This window comes from Danio aesculapii, chromosome 3 (assembly GCF_903798145.1).
Source record: "Danio aesculapii chromosome 3, fDanAes4.1, whole genome shotgun sequence".
Classification (NCBI taxonomy): Eukaryota; Metazoa; Chordata; class Actinopteri; order Cypriniformes; family Danionidae; genus Danio; species Danio aesculapii.
In genome coordinates this window covers 55,781,120-55,795,194 of record NC_079437.1, presented here as the reverse complement: position 1 = coordinate 55,795,194, position 14,075 = coordinate 55,781,120, and the positions used below count along the sequence as shown (strand labels likewise).

Genomic DNA, 14,075 nt, shown 5'->3' with positions numbered 1-14,075 from the left:
TAACCTGCCTAATTAACCTAGTTAAGCCTTTAAATGTCACTTTAAGCTGTATAGAAGTGTCTTGAAAAATATCTAGTAAAATATTATTTACTGTCCTCATGGCAGGTGTCTATATAAGGTCCCAGGGTTGACAGTGCATGTCAAAGCATAAACCAAGCATGAAGACAAAGGAATTGCCTGCAGACCTCCGAGACAGGATTGTCTCGAGGCACAAGGCTGGGGAAGGTTACAGAAAAATTTCTGGAATTTCTTTTCTTTTTTGCGGAAGCTTGTCCTTTGTATTAATTATGCACACACAAAAAACTATTTAGAGGAGCAATTGCAATATTAGCAGACACTGTTCAATATACAGTCGAAAACAGAATTATTAGCCCTCTTGTGAAATTTTAATTCAAATATTTCCACCCCCATGTCTGCCGACCACATCCACGAAACCCTTGAAATGTTGTCATAGGGCCCATACCGGCCAGCGGCGCCCCTGTTCCCAAGTATCGTTTAAATAATTTTTTTCCAGCACATTTATAATCTATTTCTAAAAACTGAATTCTTTTTTCTCTGCCATGATGACAGTACATAATATTTTACTAGTTATGTGGTGAGGTACTAGTGTTTAGCTTAAAGTGCAATTTAAGGGCTTAACTAAGTTAATAGTTGTTACTTTCGTTTTCTTTTAATTCCTCCCAAACTATAAGAAATAAGACTTTCTCCAGAAGAAAACATAATAGAATAATAGAATATGCTGTGAATTAAAAATTAATTCAGCACTTGCAAAATATTTCATGAAATAGTTTCATAGGAGGGCTATTCGTTTTTTGACTTCAACTTCTTAAAGAGCCCCTATTGTGGGTTTTTGAAAATGACCTTCCATGTAGTGTTTAACACAGCTCTAAGTGAAGTGAAATATCCAGCTAAGGCTTAAATCTTAAAGTGCGCCGTGTTTAAAACTACTGATTCATCTATAAAAGAGTTGACTAGTGGTTCGAATGAATCGCCGCGGTGACAAATCTTTAGCTGTGTCAGCGTGACGTCGATACTTAAGCCCTGTCCATTTGTTGAACATGCAGACCCGGGTAAATTGAAACCCCCGGCCCTGCCCACAAACATAGTAGCAAAGAAAAAGAGAAAGACAAACACTGTGGCAGATCCCGGTTGAATCATGCAAAGATGCTGTGCTCTGAAGTTTGAGGGAAAGTTAGTGTTATTTTCCCTATCCAAAGATGAAACTGTGAAGAGTCAGTGGGTGATTTTTGCAAAAATACCTCAGCATTATAGCCCCAGCCTTGTGCTGTGTCATTTTTCTGATGAGTGCTTCAGCAATCTACATGCTTACAAAGGGGGATTCATCTGCTGTTTGTTAAAGGAAGGATCAAAAAAGACGATTGATGTATGAGACTTTGTCAGAGCTTGACAGGATCTATACAGTACACATTTCATGGACCAGTTCCTTCCTCCATTTCACAAGTGTAAGTAACTTAAGTGCGATTAAAATGGCTGCCTGTTTTCTCTAGCTTGAAAATTAAGTATTTAACTGTGTTTTGTTACTTGTAACCGCTTGTACTGTATCTAGTTAACTATTTATATTCTCATATCGGGTCTAATGCCATGTTGAAAACGTGATGTGTGCTGCTTTGTTTTCGGATTTAAACACGTTTGTGAGCTCGTGATCCACTGCCGTTTGTTGTTGCTATGGCCACCGTCAGCTGTTCCTACACACGTGCGATGGTCAAGGTTAAAAATAGTTCAGCTTTTACCACTGTGTGGATTAATACCGAATGTGTGTCATGGTTAGGAATAGAGCAATATGCTGGTGTTTAACTGCATTGCTTTAATGCACTCCTCCATTGGGCTCACACATACACTCTGCACTCTGACTACTTCAAAATTGTTGATAAGCCATGGTGGGTGTTTCTCTCTTTCTCACTCTGAATGCAGTCAACCAATCACAACAGACTGGGTCATCAGACCAATCAGCGCAGATTAGCATCGCGCTAAGGAAGGGTTTGCGAATAAATGAATCGCTGAACAAATCAAATGGGAGTCCTTGGGATAATTAGGTAAAAATAAATGCATATTATTAGACAATGAAAGTTTTTTTTTAATTGTATCAGCCTGTTGTTGGAGGCCCCCAAAACCAAAATATGACCTTTTTTAGTGCATAAAATGGGCTCTTTAACATTTATCCCCAATATTTAAGTACTTTTAGTAAAAAGGGTTTTAAAAATACAATTTAAAAGGCCTACAAAACCCAGAACACTAAGCAGAACTTCATGCTATCATGTGTGTCGACCAACCATGCACATTTGTGTATTCCTGAAAAGCTGATATCTGGTCTAGCACTGCAGAGGTCTTTTGCAGAATATTCACAGATCTATACACTAACACACACACATCCTCAAAGACTTGACCATCTTCCATGGCAAATGTCCAGTTGACTGAGAGATACACAAACATGATACATGAGGTACCTTTGCCATCTGTGCCCATCGGAGTCTGCCAACTCTCGCATCATCCTACATTTCTGCTCAACAATTCCCAAGAGCCCAGATCAAAACATACATGTTTCAAATAATGCTATCAACTCTCAACTCAAATGTGGATTTAAAGGGGACCTATTATGAAAAAAATAAATAAATAAGGGGTTTAAACACAGTTGTGTGGCAACAGTCTGTGAATATAACCAGCTTATAATGGTAAAATGAATTAATTTTCTTTATAACCACATTTGATAAAAACAGTCTGCAGAAACACTTTCATTGACATTCTCCAATTGTAGTGAGTGTCACCAGACCCCCCCCCCCCCCTACTTTAGTGACAATCTCTCCCTTATTAGCATAAGACACCAGTCCTGTTTTTGAATCTCCCACTACTGACACACAGGCATTTGTAGCTCCGCCCTCTTATGAAAGAAGCACAATCTCATTTGAATTTAAAGCGACAGCCACCAAAATGGCCCAATTAGGATCAAGGACTAAAGGAAGCTGTTTCAAAGAGTTCTAATACATTATTTGTGTGGTATTTCGAGATAAAACTTCACATACACACACACACACACTCTCTAGGGACATCAGAGACTTAATTTACATCTTGTAAAAAGGGGCATATAAAGAGGCAGTTCACCCACAACTGAAAACTTCCCTTGTTCCACACCTCTTTGAGTTTATTTGCTCTGTTAAAGACAAAAGTGCATATTTTGAAGATAAATGCAAACTGGTAGCCATTAACTTTCTAAGTTTTTTTTTTCTCAGTGGTTACCGGTTTCAAACGTGGATTTAAAGGGGACCTATTATGCAAAAATCACTTTTATAAGAGGTTTACAAAGTTGTGTGGCAAAAACAACCAGCTTATAATGGGGAAAAAATATTAACTTCATGTTTTATAATCACGCTTGATAAAAACTTTGACTGACATTCTCCGATTGTACGTGTCATCAGAGGGGGAAAGCCCCACCCATTTATAACAATCTCTGCCTCATTAGCATGAGACGCTAGTTTGTTTTTGAATCTGCCACTATGCTGACACACAGGCATTTGTAGCTCCGCCCTTTTATGAAAAGAGCCCAATCTCATTTGAATTTAAAGCGACAGTCACCAAATCAGCACAATTAGGATCAAAGGCTGAAACGGGCAGTTTCAAAGAGTTGTAAACCATCATTTGCATGATATTTTGAGATAAAACTTCACACACACACACATACACACACGCACGCATGCACGCACGCACACACACATACACACACTCATGTCCATCAGAGACTTCATTTACATCTTGAAAAAGGGGCATATAAAGGGGCAGTTCACCCAACCCAAAATTGAAAATTGTTCCCTTGTTTCACAGCATTTTGAGTTTCTTTGTTCTATTGAACACAAAAGCACATATTTTGAAGATAAATGTAAACTGGTAGCCATTGACATCTTCAGTATTTGTTTTTCAATGGTTACTAGTTTCTGACATTCTTAAAATACATTCTTCGGTGTTCAGCACAAAACAGAAACTCATAAAGGTTTGGATCTACTTTGGGTTGAGTAAATAATGCATAAATATTCATGTTTATTATAATAATAATTCCTTACATTTATATTTCTAGACACTCAAAGCACTTTACATAATAGGGGGGATCTCCTCAGACACAACGGCAGCCATATTGCACCAGACCACACGCAGCTGATTGGTGGAGAGGAGACAGAGAGATAAAGCCAATTATGATATGAGGGTGGTTAGGAGGCCATGATGGACAGAGGCCAGTGGGCAAATTTGGCCAGGATGCCGGGGATTGAACCCCTTTATCGAAGGACATCCTGGGATTTTTAATGACCACAGAGAGTCAGGACCTCGGTTTACGTCTCATCCGAATGACGGCGCTCACTGAGCAGTAAAGGGTCCCCTTCGATATACTGGGGCCTTAGGACCCACACAGACCACAGACCACACACCCCCTGCTGGCCTCACTGACACCACTTCCGGCAGCAACCCAGCTTTCTCATGTGGTCTCCCATACAGGTACTGACCGGGCGCAGCCCTACTTAGCTTCAGTGGGCAACCATGTGTGAGTTGCAGAGAACTAGCTGCCAGCTCTTTGGGCGAATGATTCCTTTAAATGCTGAATTAGGAAACAAAATGGTTCAGTATGGCTATATTTCTACTGACCACATGCTTTTGCTGCAGCACAGCTGACATGTCACTTTTATTTTACCAACTGTAATATTTCCAAGTAGTTTGGGAATTGAGGGAATTTAATACATTTAGCAGAACTGTCAGAATAGAGAAAGTACCTGACAAGCAATGTTAGTTTTACTCCTTGATGAATACACAGAGTAAGCCCCGCCCAAAGAGTGAATGTTCACTGCGCACACATCAAACATCAAATGCGATTTGATTGGCTGTCACATTACACAGCATTTTACTTTCACTGTGCTGAGACAAATTACTTGAGTCGTCACATCTGGTTAGGACACGGTCTAATAGTCCAGGCAACCTAAGAATTAAGATTGCTTACCTTGGCTTATTTTTTTGTTTTATTTCTATTTTTTTTCTCATTCCTACTAGGAATGAGTCTACACCAGGGACCACTAAACTTGTTCCTGGATGTCCGGTGTCCTGCAGATTTTAGCTCCAAGCCTAATCAAACACACCTGAACAAGCTAATCAAGGTCTTGCAGATTTTAGCTCCAAGCCTAATCAAACACACCTGAACAAGCTAATCAAGGTCTTACTAGGTATACTTGAAACCAGGCAGGTGTGTTGAGGCAAGTTGGAGCTAAACCCTGCAGGGCACCGGACCACCAGGAACGAGATTGATGACCCCTGGTCTACACCAATTTGTTTTTCATAAAAGGTCATGTCAATCATTGTGGATGAGGAAATTCCCCCAAAATGTGTTCTATACTTTGAGTGTTCGGAAAACAGCTATATAAATGTAAGCAATTATTATTATTATTATTCATTTATTCATTTTCCTACAGCTCAGTCCCTTATTTATCAGGGATCACCACAGCATAATGAACCGCCAACTTATCCAGCATATGTTTTATGCAGTGGATGCCCTTGCAGCTGCAACCCAGCACTGGGAAACACCCATACAGTCTCACATTCACACTCATACACTACGGCCAGTTTTGTTTACCTAATTCACCCATAGCGCATGTCTTTGGATTGTCGGGAAAACCGGAAATGTATATATATGTATATATATATTAAAAAAAAATTGCAGATTAACTAAATATTGCAATACTAGACTTTCCCAGTATCGTGCAGCCCTAGTGGCTTTGCTGTGTGAGATTTTGAAACCAAAATGTTGCTACAAACACAAAATTCTCCAGGATATTAAGAGTTCAAGTCCCTTTCAGATCTCTGACCTGCCATTTACAAAAAGTCAACAGAGCCTTAGCGGTGTCATGATTTAAATAAACTGTCAAAAACCATTCGAAAAAATGCCCAAGCTCTGGCAAAGACCCCACTTTCCACATTATCCAGACAAGACGTTCCTTTAATGATCAAATAAACTGAAGACGACTGTGCTGAACATCCTCATCTGCCATGATGCGGAGTAGCAGAGGAGTAAACCCTGGTAAAGCTCTATACATGAGCACATTCATCAGAGCAGAGGATCAGTGACACTAAACCACATCCTCTCACTATACTGCACACACACACACATACACACACACATTCACAGTACCTTGGCACTGGAAGCCTTGCTTGCCGAATCCCCTGTAGGTTTGCATTCAATAGAAAAAAGAAAGAAAGAAAAACAATGCATTTTAGTAACAAAGCATAGTTTCATTCTTTTAAAAATAAACACACCCAAAACTGTATTATTCAAAAGAGGTTTTAAAGAGGTGAAATGTGCAAAGCAAACACTTTAACCTTAACTATTCTGAAAGGTTGACGGGTATTAAAACAGGATTTAGGTATTAAAATGCCTGAAAAATACCTAACATCTGTTCAGCAAATCCGATTTGATGATGTCATATCATGGTCTTCAGAGTGTGCACTAATTGCTCATTTACATCATCCATTACTGCCTGTCTTTAGTTGAAATTAATCATTTTAAGCATATTTAAATGACTTACAAATTTCCAGATTATCTGTATTTTTTTGGTTTATTATTATTGTTATTATTTTATTATTATTATTATTATTATTATTATTATTATTACAGTTGTTGTTTAATACTACCTTATATCTTCTGATGTTTTATTTTTATACAAACGTTAATAATAATAATAATAATAATAATAATTATTATTATTATTATTATTATTACAGTTGTTGTTTAATACTACCTGATATCTCCTGATGTTTTATTTTTATACAAAAGTTAATAATAATAATAATAATAATAATAATTATTATTATTATTATTATAAGAATAAAGAAGAAGAAGAAAAAGAAGAAGAACAACAACAATAATTTTATTATACTGGCTAATTTAAATGACAAATTTGTTTGGTAAATAAACTATGGTAAATAAACTATATATATATATATATATATATATATATATATATATATATATATATATATATATATATATATATATATATATATATATATTTTTTTTTTTTTTTATATATATATATATATTAATGTAATAATGGTAATGATGTAATTATGTAATGATGTAATGATGTATAAATAAATGAAAAAGGTAATTTTAAGCACATTTAGAAGATTTTATTAGTATTTATTATTATTATTATTATTATTATTATTATTTATTTTTGGTATAATTATTAATATTATTCATTTATTTATTTATTTTATTTTCGGCTTAGTCCCTTTATTATTCTGGGGTCGCCACAGCGAAATGAACAGCTATTAACATAATTAATAATATTATTATTATTACAGCTGTTGCTTTAATACTACATGATATCAACTACTACTCATACTACTATCACTACTACTACTAATAATAATTTTATAATACTGGTTAATATAAATAACAATTTTGTTGGTACTATGGTAAATAAACTTAATAAACTTAAATTAATTAATTTATACTTATATATGCATATACATACATACACACATACATACATACATACATACATATATATATATATATATATATATATATATATATATATATATATATATATATATATATATATATATATATATACATACATACATACATATATAAATATATATATATCTCTGATAGTTCAAGCAGACTGGAAATGCAAAACTCATTGCCATGCTAATTTATTAATACATGCACCTCTATTTATATGAGAGTAAAAGATGAATTACTGACAACACGCATGCCACTATCCAGTAAAGTGATGATTGACAGCTGTCAGAGCAAACATTAAAAAGTGCAATTTTCTCAAACTTCGGCATGTTATGCATGAGTGTCGAGCGCAGAGTCTTTTACCAGATAAAGTCGGTGCAGTGGCTGCAGAAGGTGGGCTGCTTGAAGAAGCGAGCGATAAATTTGTGGTTTTTAACTTCGTGCACGTTCTTCTGTCGCAGAGCTCCTTTCCGTGCGAATCGATTGACTCCGGCGGACGAGTCATTGATCTGTATCAGATGATCAGCCATCGCGCCGCTATTCCTCAGGTGTGTGTGTGTGAGTGAGTGTGTGTGTGAGTGTGTGCGTTTCTCCTCCGCTGCGCGACGCGTTACTGCACGCGCTCAGCTGCGTCTCTCCCGTTTCTGCTGCGCGCTTCTCTCGCTTTACACTGACGTCAACGCTCTCCATCACGCCTGCCTGCTCGACGCCAAAACACGCGAGTACAGCGCCACCTCCTGGACAAAAACAACACCACGCCTAATGAATTACCACATCTCATTAATTAATAATTTCTTCATTTAGAGTTCTTGATTTCACCCTTGTGTATTGTTCGAATTGACACGTTTGTTATGCTAGTGGCTGGTTTTGTCCCATTGACTTCTATAACAACAACATTTTTTTATTGCACAGCAATGACACTATCATGCATTCTTGATTGTTGTTGGTTTTCCCTGTTGGGAAGAGGTGAAATTTGTTATTTTTACTGTTGCTCATCAGTTGGGTCATTATAACTATACAGTGCCTTTGATATCCCACAAGACTGAATCAGTCCTATATGAACATAATGCGAAATAATAAAATTCTAGATGCATGTAGAATTATACGCATTTTAAATATGTTTTTGTCAATTTTTGCCATATTCTTTCATTGAATGGATGTGATTTTGCCATGTCCCATATGCTGCTCAGCCAACTTCACTGAGTCTACAAAGTAGGTCAATTAGATCAAATTAAAACGATTTTTATATATTCTTACTGTCTTTAACAAGTTATTTGACAAAAAAGTCATTTTAATAACTTTTATTTTGTTTTCATATTATTAATAATTTTCCATGTGTCCTTAAAAATTGCTGTCCACCCTGTCATGATGTGGTAAATGCCTTTAAGAAACCCTCTGATGTACTCATTGTCATCCCCATGCCTATTTTGCCTTTCTCCAGACGAGGTTAAAACATCTGATGTGCACACATTAAGTATCTACACTTATGTTCTCTATTTTTTCTCATATTGTGTTTGAAACTGAATGTTGTCAAGCTTAACATGTCCACCCTGTCATAGTGAAATATTCATTAATATAAACACATTTCAGAAATCAAAAATATAGCTTTTAAACTGTGTACAAAGAGCTTAAATAGGAAAACACTTTACCAGCTGCAGGTACAACATGTGTTGAATTTTGGCTAAAAAATGTCCTCAGAGTCATTGTCCTCCCTGTCACAAATCCTTTCTTGACAGGGTGGACATATGCATTGTTCGACACTTTATTTATTTATTTATTTATTTATTATTTTATTATTAATTAGTTAATGTTTTTATGTTACAACACTTACACACACATACTACAGTATATGCAATGAGTGGACTAAACAAACCTTTGGGCAATATCTGGCTCATTCTATATAAAGGATATCCTTTTAAAGTCCATATAATTGAGCTCACTGACTGTTTGAAATAGAAATACAGCCGTAAGTATTTGTACATTTATGTGAATATCTGTAATCTATTTATTTACCTTATTCTGAAAAAAAAAACACTATTATTAAGATGTTTAATGTCAATTGCTTCCAACATTCCCTTCACTCCTCCAATACAATGTACAATGTAAAGATTTACATTATTAGCAAATTATATTTAAAACTTTAATTTGAAGGACAATAATTGTTTATTTTCCCAGTCATTCATTTTCTTTTCAGCTTAGTCACTTTATTAATCCGGGGTCGCCACAGCGGAATGAACCCCCAACTTATCCAAGCAGCGGATGCCCTTCCAGCTGCAACCCATCTCTGGTAAACATCCATACACACTCATTCACACTCATACACTAGGAACAATTTAGTCTACCCAATTCACCTGTACCACACGTCTTTGGACTGTGGGGGAAACCGGAGCACCCAGAAGAAACCAACACAAACGCGGGGAGAACATGCAGCTCCACACAGAAATGCCAACTGACCCAGCCGAGGCTCAAACCAGCGACCTTCTTGCTGTGAGGCGACAGCACTACCTACTCTGCTACCACGTCGCCCCAATTTGCATATTGATAAAACCTAATTGATGACAGAAGAGGTGGCATGGTGGCTCAGTGGTTTGCAGTAGTTGGTGAAAACAGAAGTTGAATTCTTGAAAACTTTTACAACCCTTATATATAAACGCTTTAATATTTCTTGTTGTACCTGTGGTTTTTCAAATGTTTCTCCATATTTAGTTCAATAAATAAAGACTTTGTCCACTCTGTCATGCCAATATTACAGTGGCCGAGAGAGGTTAACGCGCTGCCATTTAAGAAAGCACATACAATTACAAAAAACATCAGCAAATAAAGAAACGATCTTCATCAATTTGACAGCACACGTGTTGCAAATTGCTCACAACACAAACTGAAGAAACGCGCAGCAAATTGCTCACAACACAATCAACTGAAGAAACGCACTGCAATTGGTCACAACACAAACAACTGAAGAAACACACTGCAATTGGTCACAACACAAACAACTGAAGAAACACACTGCAATTGGTCACAACACAAACAATTGAAGAAACGCACTGCAATTGGTCACAACACAAACAACTGAAGAAACGCGCAGCAATTGGTCACAACACAAACAACTGAAGAAACGCGCAGCAATTGGTCACAACACAAACAACTGAAGAAACGCGCAGCAATTGGTCACAACACAAACAACTGAAGAAACGTGCAGCAAGTTGGTCACAACACAAACAACTGAAGAAACGTACAGCAAGTTGCTCACAACACAAACAACTGAAGAAACGTGCAGCAAGTTGGTCACAACACAAACAACTGAAGAAACGTACAGCAAGTTGGTCACAACACAAACAACTGAAGAAACGCGCAGCAAGTTGGTCACAACACAAACAACTGAAGAAACGTACAGCAATTGGTCACAACACAAACAACTGAAGAAACGCGCAGTAAGTTGCTCACAACACAAACAACTGAAGAAACGTACAGCAAGTTGGTCACAACACAAACAACTGAAGAAACGTACAGCAAGTTGGTCACAACACAAACAACTGAAGAAACGCGCAGCAAGTTGCTCACAACACAAACAACTGAAGAAACGCGCAGCAAGTTGCTCACAACACAAACAACTGAAGAAACGCGCAGCAAGTTGCTCACAACACAAACAACCGAAGAAACGCGCAGCAAGTTGGTCACAACACAATCAACTGAAGAAACGCGCAGCAATTGGTCACAACACAATCAACTGAAGAAACGCGCAGCAATTGGTCACAACACAAACAACTGAAGAAACGCGCAGCAATTGGTCACAACACAAACAACTGAAGAAACGTGCAGCAAGTTGGTCACAACACAAACAACTGAAGAAACGTACAGCAAGTTGCTCACAACACAAACAACTGAAGAAACGTGCAGCAAGTTGGTCACAACACAAACAACTGAAGAAACGCGCAGCAAGTTGGTCACAACACAAACAACTGAAGAAACGCGCAGCAAGTTGCTCACAACACAAACAACTGAAGAAACGTGCAGCAAGTTGGTCACAACACAAACAACTGAAGAAACGCGCAGCAAGTTGGTCACAACACAAACAACTGAAGAAACGTGCAGCAAGTTGGTCACAACACAAACAACTGAAGAAACGCGCAGCAAGTTGGTCACAACACAAACAACTGAAGAAACGTGCAGCAAGTTGGTCACAACACAAACAACTGAAGAAACGTGCAGCAATTGGTCACAACACAAACAACTGAAGAAACGCGCAGCAATTGGTCACAACACAAACAACTGAAGAAACGTACAGCAAGTTGGTCACAACACAAACAACTGAAGAAACGTGCAGCAATTGGTCACAACACAAACAACTGAAGAAACGCGCAGCAATTGGTCACAACACAAACAACTGAAGAAACGCGCAGCAAGTTGGTCACAACACAAACAACTGAAGAAACGCGCAGCAATTGGTCACAACACAATCAACTGAAGAAACGCGCAGCAATTGGTCACAACACAATCAACTGAAGAAACGTGCAGCAAGTTGGTCACAACACAAACAACTGAAGAAACGTACAGCAAGTTGCTCACAACACAAACAACTGAAGAAACGTGCAGCAAGTTGGTCACAACACAAACAACTGAAGAAACGTACAGCAAGTTGCTCACAACACAAACAACTGAAGAAACGCGCAGCAAGTTGGTCACAACACAATCAACTGAAGAAACGCGCAGCAATTGGTCACAACACAAACAACTGAAGAAACGCGCAGCAAGTTGCTCACAACACAAACAACTGAAGAAACGTGCAGCAAGTTGCTCACAACACAAACAACTGAAGAAACGCGCAGCAAGTTGCTCACAACACAAACAACTGAAGAAACGTGCAGCAAGTTGCTCACAACACAAACAACCGAAGAAACGCGCAGCAAGTTGGTCACAACACAATCAACTGAAGAAACGCGCAGCAATTGGTCACAACACAATCAACTGAAGAAACGCGCAGCAATTGGTCACAACACAAACAACTGAAGAAACGCGCAGCAATTGGTCACAACACAAACAACTGAAGAAACGCGCAGCAATTGGTCACAACACAAACAACTGAAGAAACGTGCAGCAAGTTGGTCACAACACAAACAACTGAAGAAACGTGCAGCAAGTTGGTCACAACACAAACAACTGAAGAAACGTACAGCAAGTTGCTCACAACACAAACAACTGAAGAAACGTGCAGCAAGTTGGTCACAACACAAACAACTGAAGAAACGCGCAGCAAGTTGGTCACAACACAAACAACTGAAGAAACGCGCAGCAAGTTGCTCACAACACAAACAACTGAAGAAACGTGCAGCAAGTTGGTCACAACACAAACAACTGAAGAAACGCGCAGCAAGTTGGTCACAACACAAACAACTGAAGAAACGTACAGCAAGTTGGTCACAACACAAACAACTGAAGAAACGTGCAGCAAGTTGGTCACAACACAAACAACTGAAGAAACGTGCAGCAAGTTGGTCACAACACAAACAACTGAAGAAACGTACAGCAAGTTGCTCACAACACAAACAACTGAAGAAACGCGCAGCAAGTTGGTCACAACACAATCAACTGAAGAAACGCGCAGCAATTGGTCACAACACAAACAACTGAAGAAACGCGCAGCAAGTTGCTCACAACACAAACAACTGAAGAAACGTGCAGCAAGTTGCTCACAACACAAACAACTGAAGAAACGCGCAGCAAGTTGGTCACAACACAATCAACTGAAGAAACGCGCAGCAAGTTGCTCACAACACAAACAACTGAAGAAACGTGCAGCAAGTTGGTCACAACACAAACAACTGAAGAAACGCGCAGCAAGTTGCTCACAACACAAACAACTGAAGAAACGTGCAGCAAGTTGCTCACAACACAAACAACTGAAGAAACGTGCAGCGAATTGGTCACAACACAAACAACATAAGAAACGCGCAGCAAGTTGCTCACAACACAAACAACTGAAGAAACGCGCAGCGAATTGCTCACAACACAAACAACTGAAGAAACGTGCAGCAAGTTGGTTACAACACAAACAACTGAAGAAACGCGCAGCAAGTTGGTCACAACACAAACAACTGAAGAAAGACTTAGAAGCACTTAGAAAGCATAACCTAATCATCCAGTTGCTCTGAGGCGACACAAACAATTCTGTCCATAAAGACAGCTCTGCTGGTTGCGTTGGTATTAATCAAGAGTGTCAGGAATCTAGAGGCATTTTCAGTCAGCAAATTGTGCCTGTAATTCGGCCAGCCTGCTCCCATGTTATCATGAGCAGCTCTTTATCTGTTTCGGTTGTAGGCAGAAGGGAAATGCCATATTAAAACAGCTGCTTAGCAAGTTTCCCATCTGGCAAACCCCATCTGGAGTTCCTCCAAGGCCCCCAGCACCTGACTCGACCTGGTGCCTTTTCCAATATGATGTCCGGTATACCCACTTGGTCCATTCGCATGCTGGGGGGATTGGTGCCAGCTATGCATGATCCCCGTTGGTAATCCCATATGTATCATTCAGCCACGGAGTGTTCCCCCTTCTCAGGCGGACC

At 38.6% G+C, this 14,075-nt stretch overlaps 1 protein-coding gene across 2 annotated transcripts in view; it reads right to left on the bottom strand.

Annotated features, from left to right (window-relative positions):
* The window catches only part of prkcab (protein kinase C, alpha, b), a 308,642-nt gene extending 300,496 nt beyond the window's left edge, over nucleotides 1–8,146 (bottom strand). For both annotated transcript variants that reach the window (XM_056454262.1, XM_056454263.1), the window contains exons 1-2: nucleotides 7,880–8,146; nucleotides 6,176–6,207 (exon numbers count right to left, since the gene is read on the bottom strand). In XM_056454262.1, coding sequence (XP_056310237.1) covers nucleotides 6,176–6,207; nucleotides 7,880–8,046 — 199 coding nt within the window. In that variant the 5' untranslated portion in view covers nucleotides 8,047–8,146. The remainder of the gene's footprint in view (nucleotides 1–6,175; nucleotides 6,208–7,879) is intronic.
* Between the last annotated feature and the right edge of the window lie 5,929 nt (nucleotides 8,147–14,075).